Raw genomic sequence first — 17,983 nt, 5'->3', positions numbered from 1 at the left:
TACTCTGTGCTTGGGCATTGTGCTAGCATTTATATACACGTTCATTTAATCTTTGAAAAAAGATCTTTCAAGTTAGGTACTATTATTTCCATTTCATAAAGAGAAAAATAAAGCTGGGTATGACTTGCCCAAGATTGCTGTAAGTATTAGCGCTAGAATTTAAAATCAAGCCACATGGTCCTGGCTGGTGTGGCTCAGTAGTTTGAGTGACAGCCTGTGAACCTAAAGGTCATTGGTTCCATTCCTGGTTAGGGTACATACCTGGCTTGCAGGCCAGGTCCCCCGCTGGGGGCATGCAAGAGACAACCTTCTCTCTCACATTGACATTTCTCTCTCCCCCTTCCCCTCTCTCTAAAAAATAAGTAAAATGTTTTAAAAAATTTAAAACAAACAAAAAAAATCAAACCATAAGGATACAAGGTCCTCTACTTTTTTAACCAGAATAATTTACTCTTGAGAAAGTCCTAGTAATAAAATCACAAAAGAGTGCATTAATAACTTTGAAATCAACCTGTCTCTCTTAATTTTAACAATAATTTTTCCCCATTAGATGTTTTTGTGTATAAACAGAAAAACAAGTCCTACTAGCTCCTCACAGGAAATTAGATGGATGTTAAATGTAGAAGTATAATGAATTTTGTTCCTCCAGTGAAAACCCTGAAATAATACTTTAGGCACTCTACTTAAGAGTTAATAATTGCTGGAAGTAACTTTAAAGAGGTACACATATTTCTTTTAATTTAGTGAGTAATCAGTCCTTGATTACTTGTGGCAACAAAGGGGAGCAGCATTGGTACCGATGACTGAAAACTATAGATACTCTCACTCCTTTAAAGTAGTGACAAGGCAGAATATCCTTGATGGGACAGAAAAGGGACCATACTTTATTAAAGAGGCCTAGCAAGTCACCAGATCCATAGAAAGGGGTTTCCATGCAGAGATACAGGTAATATGCAATAAAACCAGTACAAAATCCTCAAATTGGAGTATTTGGATGAACAGTATTTTTTAAAAGTCCTACAAAAACAACAGTTAAAAAAAAAAAGCAATGACTCCATTTGTGGGAGAACGACTTTAGTGTAAATGTAATAATGACTACTCAGATCACAGAAAGAAGTGGTTCTCAAACTTTAACGTGCATCAGAATCATCTGGAAGATGTGTTAAAACATAAAATTACTGGCCTCACCCCAGTGTTTTGGTTAAATATGGAGTTTGCATTTTTAACAAGTTCTCAGGTAATGCAAATCGTTCTGGAACAGGTAACACTCTTGAAAACTAACTAAACTAAAGCTCAAAAATTATAGTACCAGAAAGAGGAATGTTGTCAATATTCTCATGTACAGTTCCATAACCTAAACTTTTACAGTATGTAAAACATTTCTTTGATGATTAATGCATATAAAATTAAATTGTGGTATCAAACCATGTCTCAAAAGCAAAAAAGAGTTGGATGACTATATGCTGTTTCATTCTATATTTTAACCTTGTCCTGCCTTACACTGAGGATCCATTTCTTTATAAATGTCATGCAAATGCCTTTGTAAAAACAAATACTGTTTTTTCTTTGACAAGAGGAACTCTAGTACTAGACATCTTTCAAATCTCCAGGTATTAAAGTATAAAGTGAAAGATGGCAGCCCTATCACCAGAAAGTGTTTACTGCAGAGCTACTGAGCCTCCAGATGAGACAGCAAGAAAAAACCCCTCTGGGCCTAATTCTCCTTGCCAAACTTCTGCCTAGACAACCACAAGGAACATAAATGTCTGTAGACTCCAAATCCCTACAAATAAACTAGACTTCCCCAAAGTGCTAAACCCACTACCTACCTAGCTAATCTCATTATGAGTGCTATAGAATCAAGGGGTAGGGGTGTGGGGTGTGGTGAGTCAACAAAGATTCTTAAATCAAGCTATCTTATTTAGAAGACCCAAACTACGGAAGAAACTTCACTATTCTTGATGAGTATGAGATTGTAGATTACACAAGAGTGCAGCATATAATTTCTACTTTAAAACACAGAGATAAAAACTTTAAGTTCAGGCCACAACTAATGTAACTAGATAAAAACAAGTAAAAAAACCCCCACAGAAATGCAAAATATATGGCCAAGTTCATGTGCTAGATAACTGTTATCACACATCAGCCAAAACTAGAATACCTATTACTTACAAGTTAAGGACCTTTCGTGGTGTTTATTAAATAGTTCAAACCTTGGAATCTTTGAATGCTTAGAATCTACTATAGTCCCTAAAGGTGAAGAGCTGTTAGCAAAGAGCATAAAAGAACAGTGCTCACTATATAAACATATCAAAACAACATGTCTTATACCTTAAATTTACAGAATACTGTATGTCAATTATATCTAACCCCCCCCAAAACAAACCCCTCAAAAACAAAAAGAACAGTGTTCACAGCTTTAATGGTTCTGTCATACCTCCTGAAAATACTAATATGTGGTCAACACAGTGAAACACTGTCCATTAGTCAGAAACAAAAATTTAAATGTAATTTCTTTTTAAAGTTGATTTGAAAAGACTGATTTGATCTGAATGGGTAGAAAATATTAAGGAAGCTTTATGCACAGGAATAAACAAAAAATCCTTTTGGAAAATTCATTAACAAAAATGCAGACGATCTAATTGGTATAATCTAATCTAACATATACACATACACCAGGGAATAACTGTATTTATGATATACTCAAATAGGATTAAATCTTACTTTTAAACATTCTTGAGATGTCATTAGGAAAAAATACACTTAAAAGATGTTCGGAGTATCCAAGATAAAAACAAAACTTCTACTCTTGAGACTCCTCAGGCTCCAGAAAACTTTCCTAGGAATTAAGTTCTCTACCACGGTACTTCAGTGTTTTTATTATTTTAATACGTGTACTGTGAAAGGGGGAGAGGGTAGCATTATCATTAGTCCCAAACCTATCTGGTCTAGGTATTCAGCTTAGAACACATATGCACTTTGGAAAATGGTGCCACTGACAATCACTTGCCAAGAAACCAGTTAAAATAACGTTCTGCTCCAGTTAAAGGTAGGTGAACATGACCTAGCAGTCTTTAAAACTCTTCCTACTATGTGGGCCAGTTAGCTGTATTAACGAAGAATGTGTAATATATTGCTCATTAAATTTTTAGTAAGTCCTAGGATTTTCTGATTCCAAATAAAAGCTCCATGATATGGACTACTTTTTTGATGCTCACCCACTATAAAAACATGTAACACTAAAACGATATAACACGGTTATACAAACACAAGAGGTTGACAAATACTATTATACTGCTGAGTCTATTTCAGTGAGAATACCATTTATGTAATCTATTTCCTGTATGTATACGGAAAAGCCAGGAGGTAGTAGAGTTCTGTAATTTATTGTACTGGAAGAGTCTGAGTCCATGAATAAAATTCTCAAGAGTACTTTCCTGAGAACATACACGAAATGCACAGCATAAAATTATGCTTTTCTGCAAGATGGATTCTAAGAAGCTACTACATGCCAGTGGGTATATGTCTTACATATTTCAAAAATTTGACTTTTTAAATGTATGAGTTAAAATAAATTCACGTGTACCTGAAAAAATAGAGTGTACTGCCTAACTGCGTGTCTCCGGCAAAATATTGTGAATCTTAAAGCTGTGTGATTCCTCCGATTCTGCCCCACCACTACATATAATAGGTGTGATTTTTTAAATTAAATTCAATTATCTAATTTCCCTTCTTCTAACTATACCGAACTGTTAAACTGTCTCCTCTTTGTCCTACATATCACCTTCCCCTCACCTTGGTCATACCACAACAACTGTATGCAGTGCCTACGCTACTTCTCCCCTCTCTTCTTTCTTTCACCTGTCTCTTCAGGTCCCATTTCCTTTCATGTCTCTCTCCAACAATCACTCACTTTTTCTCTTCCGTTATCCTAGGAGCATTCTTAAACAAGTTTAATAAAATTTATTTTTACAAATAGTCCAGTAATATTTAGAATTAGAACTTTAAGGTCAATTCTTTCACTATTCTAAAGCCAATATAATTCAGCACACACCTGTATTAATTCGAAGAAGCTTCTAATAATTACCAAGAAATAGATAGCAGATCAAATCTCATTACTTAGGACATTAAATCTACTCATGTTTATATCTGTATTTTAGCTCTCATACAACCATCTTAAGGATAACCAGAAAATCAAAATGTAGAAAGATGTTAGTAAGAATCAAGATAAGTTTTAAAGCGTGAGGTATGCTGAACAGTTCTTTTCTTCACCGAGTTACCTATTTAGGTATTCATCATCACACCTGGAACTGCAAAATCTTTTTGCCAATGTATGATTCAATTAAATGAAGAAGGGGAAAAAAAGAAAATCTCACCCCCGATGGTACTCTCTTGAAATTCATGAAATTGGCCTTTCACAAAACGAAGCACTAGGCTTGATTTGCCAACAGCAGACTCTCCCAGAAGTACTAGTTTGAACTGGCATATTTTATTTCCAGTATTTGGCCCGTTGGGTCTTGTTGCTCCTCGATTAGCCATGTCCAAATTTTAAAGAAGTCCCTAATTTCAGTCTCTTAAATGAACTTCCAGGATGCAAGGTGTAAATTTTTTCTTCCTGGAGGTAAAGGAACCTGTGAAGAAACAAGAAAGAATTAAATATCCAAGTAAGTAAAATAAATATATGAATCCATTCAGTAAATTTTGCCTATAACATATTATTATATGACAATTATAATCTCTACTGGGCACTGAATGCTATTTAGTTCAATTCATTAAATCCTTTGTAATAAAGTAATGTAAAGGCATTAAGATTTGAGCCTAAAATCATGCTGCAAAGTTTCAGAACTTAAAAAAAAAATTTAAGCTTAACTTTATTAAAAACTCAACTTTGGGCCCTGGCTGGTGTAGCTCAGTGGATTGAGCAAGGGCTGCGAACCAAAGTGTCACCGGTTCGATTCCCAGTTAGGGCACATACCTGGGTTGTGGGCCAGGTCCCCGGTGGGGGCCATGTGAGAGGCAACCACACACTGATGTTTCTCTCCCTCTTTCTCTTTCCTTTCCCCTTTCTCTAAAAATAAAATCTTAAAAAACAAAAACAAAAAACCCCCTTAATTTTGTGCCAGGTAGTTAACATAGTCAGTCACTCAACGATCTTATAAAGTTAGACTATTACAATCCTAAAAAATGAGGAAACAGGCAGAGAGAGGTTAAGTAACTCGACTGAGGTCACACAGTTAGTATGACAGAGCTGCAACACAGCTGAGTTTCAAACCCAGGTAACTAAGAAGTGATTCAAGAGTTCAGGTTCTGGAACCACAGTACCTGGGTTAAAATAGTTTTAAGGAATATTAATAAAATGAAAGCTCTTAGAATGTAAGAGCTCAATAAATGTTGGCTGTTATTATGTAAAGGTCTTTGTTAAATTGTACATGTTTTTTGTTTAATTAATGGTGATTTGGAGCAACAATTCTTTTAAATTTTAATTTTTAACTATAGTTGAAATTTAGTATTATTTTAGTTTCAGGTATACAGCATAGAGATTAGGCATGTATATAACTTATGAAGTGTTCCCCTTCCTCCTAACTCTAGTGCACCCACCTGGCACTGCACAGTTATCACAATATTACTGACTATATTCCCTATGTTGTACTTTACATACCTATGACTATTTTCTACCTGCCAATTTGTACTTCTTCATTTCTTGAACAACAAGTATGTTTGGCTCCCAGGTTTGTGTGTCTAATGGCTAAGAGACTTAAAACTGTTTCCTCACATGCTCAAGTACACATACATGGAAGTGTTAACTGTGGTTCTCTATATGGTGAGCTTATTAGTGTCTTATTTACTAACACTTCCTGTAGTTTGGGGCCTAACAATTAAATGTCATTACTTTCTACTTAATAATTAAAAAAAAAACTAGCCTGAACGGTAACTTTTGTCTTCTCTTATTATCTAATAATTCTAATTTTCAATCCCAAAGAAATTAACAATCATTTAAAGAACTCCAATCTGCTCACAAATCAACCCTAAATTTTCCTTTTCTCCCACCTTTAATCAAAAATCTAACATGTCCTTACTAATACTATTAAATCTGATAATTTTTTCCCTAGAATCACTGTCATATTTCATTTAGGTACCTCCTAAGAAATTTGCCTTCCCCATGAAATGAGTTAACATAAGAATCTCTCTTGACAATGAATTCATTAATAAACACATCGGAGAAAGACCTTACATTTGAGAGAATAAAATCACCTCTGCCTTATCTAAATAGCAGCTTCCAAGTCCTTTATTAGTAACACACGCTGAAATATTTACAAATGAAATATGTCTGAACTGCTTCCAAATAATGGGGATGTAAACAAAATAAGACTGGTCATAAGAGATTCAAAGCCAGGTGATGGGTTCTCTTAGACTCTTCTCCTTACTTCTGTGTATTTAACATTTTTTCCAAAATAAAAAAATGCCCCAACCCTTCCACTACCCTAAATTTATACCAGATTTGGAATCTAACCTGGCTAGCTATACCAATTTCTGCCAGAGCAAGTTCTTTCATTTCCAAGTCTCTAATTCCAGAATACCTAACTTACATAGCTGCTGTGACAATTAAATTAGAAAATATATGTTAAAAAAAAATCTCTAATATAGTGGCACAGAGTAGGGACTGAAAACTGGTAGAGGCCTTTTGATGAGGTAATGGCCATGTATCAATAGAATATCATGCTGCCCTGGCCGGGTAGCACAGTAGGTGAGAACGTTGTCCTGATTCCCCCAAATTTTGGGTTTCAGCCTTGGTCAGTGCACATATAAGAATTGTCCAATGAGCCCTGGCTGGTGTGGCTCAGTGGTTTCAGTGCAGGCCTGTGATCCTGCACAGGGTCGTGGGTTCCATTCCCACTAGGGGTGCATGCATAGGCTGCAGGCCAGCTCCTGGGGGGTGCAAAATACACACACACACTGGTGTTTCTCTCCCTCCCTCTCTTTCTTCCTTCCTTCCCTTCTAAAAATGAATAAAATCTTAAAAAAAAAAAGAATTGACCAATGAACGCATAAATAAGTAGAACAAATCAATGTTTCTCTCAAACCAGTAAATACAAATTTTTTAAAAAAAATATCATAGACGGAAAATGCACCAACACACTTTCAGTTATAATATACAATATCAATTGAAATACTTCCCGGTTGTCTAATTACCTTACAAAACAGCAAATTAAATTACTCATCAAGGGAAACATACTCCATTGTACTTCCAAAGTATCAGGAAAAACATCACATTCCCATTTAAAAAAATTATGATTTAGCTTTGCCTTCAAATGGGTTGTGATTCCCCAGAGGCTTTCAAACAGAAAAATAACTAAGTTTAATTATATACAGTTAGCTTAATATTAAGATGAAAAATTATGTGCATTTACTATTAACTACTGAAGCTCTTGCAAAACAAAAGATTTTGCATAAAATGCATTTTAATGTTTTGAAAATAACTGCTATTCTAGAGTTAATAAAAACTGTTTTAATAACAGGAGCCAATATTTACTGGGCCTTACTATTCTATGACTTTTGCTTACACCAACTCTGAGCTGTAATAGGGGCAATATTATTGCCCCAATATTGCCCCTAGCTTCCATTAAAGTTTTGGAGCTGTCCCTTATCACTGCGTTGTACACGTTTCTTTTCCTACTAGTTTTGTGAAAGGCAAATGATTCAACATTCTGACTCCATTAAACAAAAGACAAAAACCAAGTATGTGAATTACAACGTTCAGAGCTTAAAGTCTGAGTCTCGGAGGTAACCGGCTTCCAGAACAGCAGAGCAGGTTTAATGGTCTCTACCCAGTGAGCGTGTTCGGCGGCCTAGTTGTCTATAGAGCTCTGTAACGCTGAGGTTCACCACCCTCTTTAGATGAGACAAGAATCTCCAAGCAGCCTATCTGGACGAGCCTTCTCCTCCCTCCATTACCCGGTCTTTGGAAGTCGAGGGTAGGCGGAGCTCCCCAAACTCACACCTGCTGTAGGCCCCGGTTCCTTCTGGAAAGAGTACCGGAGTAATTGGTACCAAACTCCGACCGCCGGAACAAGCGGGGCCCGCCAGGCCCCTGGGCCATCATCTTTCCGGCCCTTCTCCCGCGAATCGGGCCTGGCTCTGGCTTGGACCTCCCTCCCCCTAAGAGTGCCAGGACAGGGGGCCGGCGAAACCGCGGCCTCCAGTGCGCTTTCACGGCGCCATCTTGAGAAGGGAAGAGAGTGACACCCGTCGCTCCCTTAGCCAGCTCCTAAATCCCAGTCCCCCATAGCCTCTCGAAGGATGAGCCAACGGGGAGAGCAGGATGAGACGCCGGGTTCAACAGCTCTCTGGACCAGGGCACAGGCGTGCGAGAGGTAGAAGGGGTGGGGGACGGAGTGCCGACAAGGCCACCGACAGACTGGGGACAGCGGATAAGCAGGGGTCCCAGCCCGTCCCGGGCACGCGGAGCGATGGTTTCATTACCTTAGACCGCAGCACGCAGAGCCGCAGGGAGGAAGCTTCCGGGCGGCAGGTCCCAGGCCTAGTCCGGGAAAAGGCTGTGGCTTTGGCGGCGGGGCGTCTCCTCCTCGCGCCGCTCCCCTCAAACTGGACGGTGCGGGGCTTGTTCCGCGGTGCCGCCCCCGTCGGGCTGGGTCTCCGCCTCTCTCCGCTCCGCCTTCCTCTTTTCTTTCTCCTCCTCCTCCTCTGCCGCCGCCGCCGCCGGCGCTAGAGCTCCCACTAATTCTTCCTCCTCCTCCTCCACTGCCTCCTCCCCTCAGGCCAGCCGCGGGATCCTTCGCGAACCAAAACACAAACACTCCAGTGCCTGCGCGGGAGCCACTTCCGCCGCCCGGAGCCGGCCTCGCCGCCACGTCGCGGCACGTAGCGAACTGCGCCCGTACGTCACTTCCCGCCGCCGCCAGGCCGACCTGTGCACCCGCCCGTCCGGGCCTCTCAAAGCCCTCCCCGCGCGAGCTCGCGGGGCGGAGCTCGGTGTGTCACGTGGTCCGCGCAGTACCACCGCCAGCCTCCCCACCGGCGCGCGCGCCCCGCCTTCGCTGGCGCCATTGTTATCTGGGCGTCGGTGGTGCATTCCCAGTGTCCCCGGGCTGGCTCGACTCCATTGCTTCCTTGCTGTCGGCACAGTGGGAGAGAGCTGGGTTTGTTGCTCCAGCCTCTGTGGGGCGGTGGATATTAACTCGCAGTCCCTCTCCGCCTACCCCGCAACCCCCCAACCCTAGCGACCGGTCTACGGACTCTGTCTAGCAGGAGAGAGCCCCTGAATATATCCCCGGGGGTGGGTGGGCCAGTAAAGGCAGTTAAGTGGTACTTTGGCAGTCTAGACAGCAGTCTTCAGTTGTGGTTGTGGAATTACTGGATGAGGCGTACCTGTTTTACAGGTAAAGAATTTGAGGCGCAGAGATTGTGTAATTTGTCCAAAGTCAACAGGGAGTTGGTGATGAAATTCTGAACATGCAGGCTGGCCAAAGAACCTGAGTTCTGAGGCCCGGTTCTAGTTAGTGAGAAACAACCGAACACATTCATTACCCTCCACCGCAGACCCAGGGAAGACAGGTTCCTTTGGTTAAATCTCACAATGGGCAGTGTCTGTCCAGGCATCTGAAGCAGAGCCAAACAAAACAAAAAGGCGTTTTGTAATTTGGTAGGCTGTTTAATTGATTTTTCACTCAGGGTAATGGCTACTTTTCATATGTAGTTTACCATTTATAGCTCTGCTGTGAGGACATCAATAGTGAATGTCTTGGATGTGCACTTGGGAGAAGGTATTCCGTGGGCGCTCAGTCTACGTTAGGCAACGAAGATGATTTGAGCCCTTAAACAGCCAGTCTTTCAGATAACTACCCAGTTACTAACCAGAAGAGTGTAATGTGTCACAGGTAAATAGTATCTGTGGCACTTTATCCCCGAGGGGTTGTTCAGATAGGATATGTTACATAATACCTCTTACACAATCCCAGGAAGAATCAGGAAATAGGTTAGGTCACATCAGTTTTGGCCTGTCAACAGTATGTCCAAAATCAAACCTAGGCCACCACAAACCTGCTTCTGCTTGGAAATAGATTGCCAGCCTCCCAGTCACCCGGGCTGGGAAGGGCAGAGTCATCTTCAGCTCTTCCTTCTTTTTCTTGTGAACCATTGTTCATCCCAGCACCGAAAACTCTTTAATCCCCAACATGAAATCTAATCCCTATACCCGAGCCAGGATAGCATTTAAATAAACCGAAATTAATGTACACGCTTGCCTTTTCAGTTCATTCTTTACGTTTCAACCAGTCACACTTGAAAAATGGTCAATGGTATCTCATTACTTGCTAAATAGAGCCAAGAAATCTTCAGCTCTAGACTTAACCCACTTTTCTTTCATGCTATTTCTATAGCCTACCTCTCCCCAAATTCTTATTTTGTCCCCCAATCACACCAGTCTACTCTGTGTTCCCAGAAAGTGGCCTGTCTGTCCTCGTCCGGGCGTCTTTTGATCACTTTGCTCTCTCCACCTGGAGCGCCGTTACCACCCATCGCTGCAGGTCTTACTTTGGCCAGGATGCCCACTCCCTGGACAGTGGCTGAGGATACTTCTCCAGGATTCAGTTATCTTTTCTGTTTTGTAGTTTCACGATACTTTGTTTTACTTCTATAATCGTTTTGACATTTGCTTTATTTTACAGTTAGGAGGGCCTAGAATCTAGGGAATGAAGACTTTCCTCAGTCTTTCATTCCCGTTAGGATTTCAAAGTTCTTAAGGGCCAAGACCATAATTTACTCATCATTTCAATTCCTTGCAGAGGACTTTTTTTTTTTTTTTCAGATTATAAGGGGAAGTGACTCTGGCCAGGTAGCTCAGATGGACTGAGCATCGTCCCAATGAACCAAGCTTGTGGGTTCAATCCCTTGGTTAGGGCACATATAAGAAACAACCAATGAATGCATAAATAAGTTGAACAACAAATCAATGTCTAAAATCAATAAAAAGTAAAACAGTTATAAGTGAAAGTTTATTTAGAAAGTTACAAAGATAGTAGAAGAGCGCTTGGAACTTAGGAAAAAGAGGGAGATAAAAAAATATTTGTGAACTTGGTATTACATTTCAAATGATGAATATTTGACTCGAACAGACCTCACAAATAACACATGAATGCTGACATAAATTGCTAGGAACTCCCGTTTCATTAATTTCATCATTCTAGGATATTGCTTCTTCATTTCTTTCTACCCATTTTGTCTTTTACTTCACCTCCTCCGATACATTCCACAATATTTTATAGTTTAGTCATATGTGTATATATATATATATATTATTATTTTTTTTTTTGGCGTGGGGGAGTGTTGCTCCAGTGGCCAGCACTTCTAAGATCCAGTGGTAATTTTGGAGAGAAAGAAATGCCACAGTAAAGCTTTTTTTTTAATGTTTATTGATTTTAGAGAGAGAGAGAGAGACAGAAACATCAATTGGTTGCCGCCCATACATGCCCTGACCAGGGACTGAACCTGCAACCTAGGTACATGCCCTGACCAGAAATCGAACCTCCAACTTTTTGGTGTATGGGACAATACTCCAACCAACTGAGCCACAGCGGTCAGGACAAAGTTTTGCTTTTATAATGCCATTCACACCATACTTAAAAAAAAATCCTAACCCCAGATAATTGAGGAGGACTTATAATTATATACATTTTAGTATCAAACGTGGGATCCTACTAGTTGATAGAGTTTGTTAAGGAACTACAAAGCGGGTGGGCCCGAAATAAAGTCAGTCATAAAGAGGTGAACGCTGCCCTTAGTGCTCCCTCCGCCCTCAACCCTCTAAACACTCACAATTCCTAGCACCTCTCTCAATCATCCGCAGTACCCTGTATATTCTGCCTCTTCTTCCAGAGTATATTCCTCCATTGTGTATTTGAAAAATAAACCTTTGCATGGGCGGTAATGAATGGTAACATTTACTTTTAACTTGGACTGCCTGGAGACACTATAACCAGGATTTGTGGGTGGTGGCAAGGCAGTGAGAGAAAGGGTATGGAAACTTGAGCTAATCATTTTAAAAAGCTTGCTTCTTTGCAGGGCATAATGCAAGCTCAAATGTCACTTACTAATTGACCAATTGACATCAGTTGACTTCTAAGCCTATTAATTCTAAAGTAGCTTCCCTCAAAATGAATAAATAAAAAATAAAGTATCTTCCCTCCATATCAAAGCTTTCTGTTTTCTTCACAAGTTATCAGTATGTGATATGATCTTATTTATTGATTTATTTGGTGGTTATCTATACTCACTAAAGTATAAATTCTGTAAATAGGGATTGGCTTATATTCCATTACATTCCCAACACTGACACGAAGTAGAGACTCAATAGATATTTGTAAACCGAAAGAATTGAATGAACACTTAATACCAACATACCTTGATTTACACATTATCAAGTCATTTAAAGTGTTTAGGGGGAGAAGAATATATTAACTATCTAGAAAATTATGGTAAACAGTTTTTACAAATGTTATCCCCTAATCACTTTTTAAAGTTTGTTTTGACTTCACACGTTTTTCATAGAGTTCTTAAAAAGACTAGAATCCTAGGAATTACATTCAAATTCTAAGCTAGATGTTCTATGTCCTCTATATATGGAGAACAGGACAAACATTCACCGAATATTGAAACTTTGATTAAAACCTGACAGAGTGTAAGCCCAATTTAAAGGAAAAGCATACTTGAAAACAAAGTTTGCCACAACACTTAAAAATTAAATAAGCACATTGTGTAGCACATCTCAAAATTTAATGTATTCACTTTAAATGTGATTTAAAGCCTAGTTATCAAAGTGTGAGGGTTCTCAAAGACTTCAAGATATTTCTATACTGCAGATGCCCAATATAACTTAAAGTGAATAATTTAATATAATAATTTAAAATAGTTATTTAGCGCTGAAAGAACTAAATGCAGTGTGCATGTACTTGTGCAAGGAAGCACCTAAAATTAGTGATCACCACCAGAAACTGTGTTATTTATTCCCTGATCACCAGTAAAATGAGTAGGCCAGCGACTAGGAGGAAGCCCAAAGCGGATCCTGTCCTGAAGGGACTATATTGCTTGGGAAACCAAAGAGAATTGGTGAGCTTCTGATGCACTGTCCAAGACCACATCCTTTAAGTTTTCTTGCCTTCCAAATCTAGTAACGAAGTGGGTAGCGGGAAGAATAAGAGAGGAAGGAAGAAAAAGAGAGGGAGAGAAACCAAGACCGAGAAAGAGGGAGAGATGGGCGAGCATCGGCCTGAGAAAGAATTGCCCACCAAGCCACGCCCCTGTTTCCCAGGTAACGAGGTAAACAGATCTCCACCTCCTTTGGCTCCAAGAACTCGCTAGGTGTTAAGTGGTAGGCAGGAAGCCGTGGGGAGCGAAGATGTGCTCTTTCGTGAGAGTGGAGTCCCCCAAAGGATTGGGCCCCCCGAAGGAACTGGGAACTTCCATCGAACCAGGAACAGGGGTCCCCTTAGACACGGGTGCGGTAGGAGGAATGAGGGTGCCTGAGAGGAAATCTCCCCTAAGCGTGGAGGTCGGTTTAACCCACGGAGGAAAGGCCGATTTAGGAGACAGGAGTGTCTTCATGGGAACAAAATCTCCCACGGGGTTCGGGTTCAGAGTGGGATTAGGAAAAGAAGCTTCGCCATCGAGGGAGAGCCGTTTGGTCAGTAATAAATACGAGGAAAGGATGGCATCATCAGAAACAAAATCTCCATTGAACGAGGAGCTTGAAATAAGATTAAAGAGACAGAATGTTTCTGGGACCCTCATGGGGAGGAGTAACTTAGGAGTCAACAGGGTCTCAGCCTCACAGGAAACAAAACCTTCTCTGGGTATGTTGCCAAAAAGAGTGGGTTTGGAAAATGAGTGTCTTCTGGCAGGGCCTTCTGGCAGGATAACACGGCCTCCCTTGGGCATGGTGTGTGAAAGTCCGCAGGCTCTAGGGAGCAGGAGAGATCCTGTGGCTGCTGCCCCTCGAGGACTAGGGGCTTCGGTGGAGAAGCAGCCGGCTTTGGGTGTGGAACCTAGCCAGGAACTGCAAAAAGAGTCGACCTGTGAGGTGATGAAGCCCAGTGCAGAGATGAAGCCTTCCGTGGAGGTGGACATTGGGCTGCGCCGACCAGAGGAGTCAGCTGAAATGAACACAGAACCCCAAATGGGCTTGGTAATAGAACCTCCTGAGTGCCCGTTTGCCCAACAACCTGGAGATAAAAAGGAGGCTGAAAACGCTGAACCAGGAGTGGAACCTCCAGATCGCATCAGACCCATCTACTCTGGGAAATTTTTTGATCGGATGCCTTGCTGGCCAAGTGTGAGTTTTGTTTTTGTTTTTGTTTATTTTAGTATTTTCCCTGGGAACTATGTATAGTCATATCTTTATAGAGATGATAAACTGATGAGACTTTTTGGGGAGTGTGGAGTCACATTGCAATGATTTTATTGGGATTCTGATATTCCTTGTCCCACTGGACTCCGTCCAGCCGTTACTTTGTCCAATCTCCTCTGATTCTCTGCCTTCCTTCCTTGATGTCAGCTTTGTTTTCTGTGCACACCGTTGGTTCCTCTTGATTTCTTCCTGTGACCTTCATTTCATTCCTCAGTCTGCATTTCTCAGTCCTCTCACTGAGATACATGTTGTATCCTAATATTCATGTTTCTTTTTCCATTCATCACTTATTCTGTGAGTTATTCATTATTTCAGCAAAGACTTGTGGTGGTAACTATGCTGGGTGCAGGGCAATAAGCACAAGATCCCTACCCTCCAGGGTTAGGCAGTCACTCCAATATTTGGAGACAGCTAACTAAACAAATTTAAATTTCAAAATGAATAGGAAACGAATGTGATTCTTCCTTAATAGAAGTGTACCTCTAAGCACAGAGCCAAGGAGAAAGATTGGACAGCTCTGTGTGGAGGAGATGGGAAAGGGCTCACAAACCAAGCACTATTTGATTTAATCTTGAAAGATGCCAGTATTTGTCAAATGGAGAAAAGGGTTAGAGCATCTTGGGCAAAGAAAGGTGTAGAGCATGACCAAAGCTTCTTGTGTTTGGGAGAGATAAGCAATTTTGTTTAGCCCGCATGGTGTTAAGAGCTGACGATGAAGAAATAGGTGGAGGAAAGCTAAAGGTCCAAAATGCAGGGGGAGACATATGGATACAGAAACAATGGTGGATCTTAATAAGAAAAGACATTTTTTTTTTAAAGAAAAGAAAGAAAGAAAATTTCCTTGTAGAAAGATATTTCTGCTATCAGTAGTAATGTTGGACTGGTTGGAAGGGGGAGATTTTGGGTGACAGGAAAAAATTAGAAGTCTATTGCAAAGTAATACCTGCCTGAAATTAAAGTGGAGTTGGAAAGAATAGAGAGGAGTGTGCAGTTTTTGCGAACTTTTTAGGAGATGATATTGTTACCAATTGCAATCCAGTTGTGGTTCTATGGGTGAAAGAAGGAAGTTGATGGATGACTTAGGAGTTTCTAGGTTGATGATGATCTCTTCCATATTGGTGGCAGATGACTCTCTGGGGTTGGCTATCCTGAGTTTGAATTATCTACAGGATGACAATAGTCGGTAATGTGAGGCAATTGGAGCCATGGGTGGGGATAAGAGAAGAAATCTAGGCAAGAATCTTGGGTAACACATTTATGAGGTGGTCAGGGAAGGAAATGTCAGGTAGGTGAGCTCCAGAAGAAAAGGATTTTATCTTATTTTTATGTAGCTTCGTGGCATATCACAATGCCTGGCCTATAGTGGTTATTTGGTAAATATTTATCTGATAAATGGAAGGAAGGCTGGATGATTAAATGGGAGAAAGATCAGAGAAGAAAGAGGTGAGTCTGAGAGAGTGGTATTGAGGAATATAAAGGAAGCATAGTTAAGATATTCTGAGAATAAAAGATTCCGCACACTGAGATTTGAGAATACCATTCAGCTGAAATAATCACAGGGATTCTGAAGAATTTTGTCTGTGCTATAGACTTTTTTGTTCCTCTTGGGACTCAGGGTGTCTTTGACCCACTTTGCTTTCTGGTCCTCATTTTGGATTTCTCCAGCCACTCTCTTCTCATTTGACCACATCTGCTTCTTCTTTCTGGATTGGTTCTGCAGTCTATGGCTTCAGGCCTGACACACCCGAGCAGATAAGAGCTTCCGGTTTCCAACATGGGTGATTCCAAAACCTCTGCTTCCTCCTAACTCTCACAACCACCTTCTACATGAGATACACAAGGAAGGGAGTCAAGGACAAAGTGACTAGCAGTGTTAAAACATCTCTAACAAGAGATTAACAAAGATTAATTAGCTTTAGACAGTAAGAAAATTAGCAACATTATTAGAAGGGCATAATGGAAGGAGAATTCAGATTCTATGAACATCTTTATGTGTATTTGTTTGTATATGTCTTGAAATATTTCCTTAGGACAGAGTTTCAGCAGAAGCCAAAAGATGGATCTTTTTCTAGTTCCTGTGGCCAAATCCCTTCCTAAAAGACTGTACCACTACATTTTAAAAATTGATAATGATTTATTAGGTATTGTTTTAATTCACTTTTATTTTATTTATAATGAGATTGAAAATTGCCACAGATGTTTGTTTTATTTTCTTCTTCTTCTTATATCTGATCATCTTGCTGAACTCTTGTTAGTCTTGTCCATGTAAGAAATGTCCAAACCTGTAGAGATTGAGTCAAACTGACATATGCTGGGGAGAAATATGCTCCTGACAATAACAGTTTTGCAGCTTCTTTTATGCATTTGAAATCAAAGCAGAATTACATGGAGGTGAGGAGTGGATTACAAGATAGTTAAGACTGTGTGTTCTCTTGAGGGTTACACCCCCTTAGAGAAGGGGTATCACTTCTGGTATTTCTTTTTTTTTTTTTAAGATTTTATTTATTTATTTTTAGAGAGAGGGGAAGGGAGGGAGACACACAGGGAGAGAAACATCAATGTCCAAGAGAGATATATTGATTGGTTGCCTCTTGTTTACTCCCATCTGGGGACTTGGCCCACAACGCAAGCATGTGCCCTGATGGGGAATCAAACTAGTGACCTTTCAATTCTCAGGCTGGCACTCAGTCCACTGAGCCACACCAGCCAAGGTGACTTCTAATATTTCAAAGGTGTCTTAACCTAGATATGCTAGAACAATCAACAAGGCTGGCATAAAAGGGCCTGGGGCATGACTACCCACTATGACCAACCCTGTTAGGTTACTTTTGATAGAATCCCCATTTTTTGTCAACTGTCTTAATTGCTTATCATTATTTCTTTTGGATTTTCTATGTAAACAATCATATTGACACTTTTGTCTTTCCCTCTTTAGTACATATACCTCATTTCTGTTTTATATATCATTGCATTGCCTATGATCAATAATATGATACTGAAAGTAAGGTTTCTTTCTTGACTTTAATGGGAATGATTCTAATGCTTCCCTATTGAGTATTATTATAATTTTTTTTTGCTGAAAATTTCTGATATATCAAGCTAAGGACACCTATATCCACTCTCAGTTTGTTAAGAATGTTTGCAAATCAGGAATAGACCTTGAGATATGGAAAGTTCTCTCATTTGTTGAAACCCATCTTCTCCAGAATGAAATTATTAATTTTCTAATAGTGAACCATTCTTTATATTTCTGGGTTAAGCCCAACTTGGTTGGGTCATATTATTATTATTATATATTCCTGGATTTGATTTGCCAGTATTTTAGTAGGATTTTTGCATTATGATCCTCTGTATGATTGGACCATGGTTTTCCTTTATGTGCTATTTCTCTCTGAGTTTGGCATTAGGGTAATGCTAGTATATACAAAGAATTGGGAAGCCTTCCATCTTTTCAATTTGATTTATACTTGCAACAATTTTTATATTATGTGTATTTACTGCTTGTAGGCTTCATAGAACTTATAGCTGAAAGGGGAAGGGCAGGAGATCCTCCAACATCCTGAG

General features: G+C 40.1%; 2 protein-coding genes across 2 annotated transcripts in view; one reads left to right on the top strand and one right to left on the bottom strand.

Moving 5' to 3' along the window:
• Positions 1-8,891, bottom strand: part of RAB5A (RAB5A, member RAS oncogene family) — a 29,457-nt gene extending 20,566 nt beyond the window's left edge. Inside the window, exons 1-2 of the mRNA XM_024565764.2 lie at positions 8,482-8,891; positions 4,377-4,631 (exon numbers count right to left, since the gene is read on the bottom strand). Of these exons, the coding sequence (XP_024421532.2) occupies positions 4,377-4,539 (163 nt within the window). The 5' untranslated portion in view covers positions 4,540-4,631; positions 8,482-8,891. The remainder of the gene's footprint in view (positions 1-4,376; positions 4,632-8,481) is intronic.
• Positions 8,892-8,977: 86 nt separating this feature from the next.
• Positions 8,978-17,983, top strand: part of EFHB (EF-hand domain family member B) — a 48,530-nt gene continuing 39,524 nt past the window's right edge. The window contains exons 1-2 of the mRNA XM_024566246.3: positions 8,978-9,398; positions 13,185-14,344. Of these exons, the coding sequence (XP_024422014.2) occupies positions 13,412-14,344 (933 nt within the window). The 5' untranslated portion in view covers positions 8,978-9,398; positions 13,185-13,411. The remainder of the gene's footprint in view (positions 9,399-13,184; positions 14,345-17,983) is intronic.

The sequence above is a fragment of the Desmodus rotundus genome, chromosome 8, assembly GCF_022682495.2.
Source record: "Desmodus rotundus isolate HL8 chromosome 8, HLdesRot8A.1, whole genome shotgun sequence".
NCBI classification, from domain to species: Eukaryota; Metazoa; Chordata; class Mammalia; order Chiroptera; family Phyllostomidae; genus Desmodus; species Desmodus rotundus.
The sequence above is the reverse complement of the archived record's forward strand: the minus strand, read 5'-3'. Positions and strand labels throughout refer to the sequence as shown.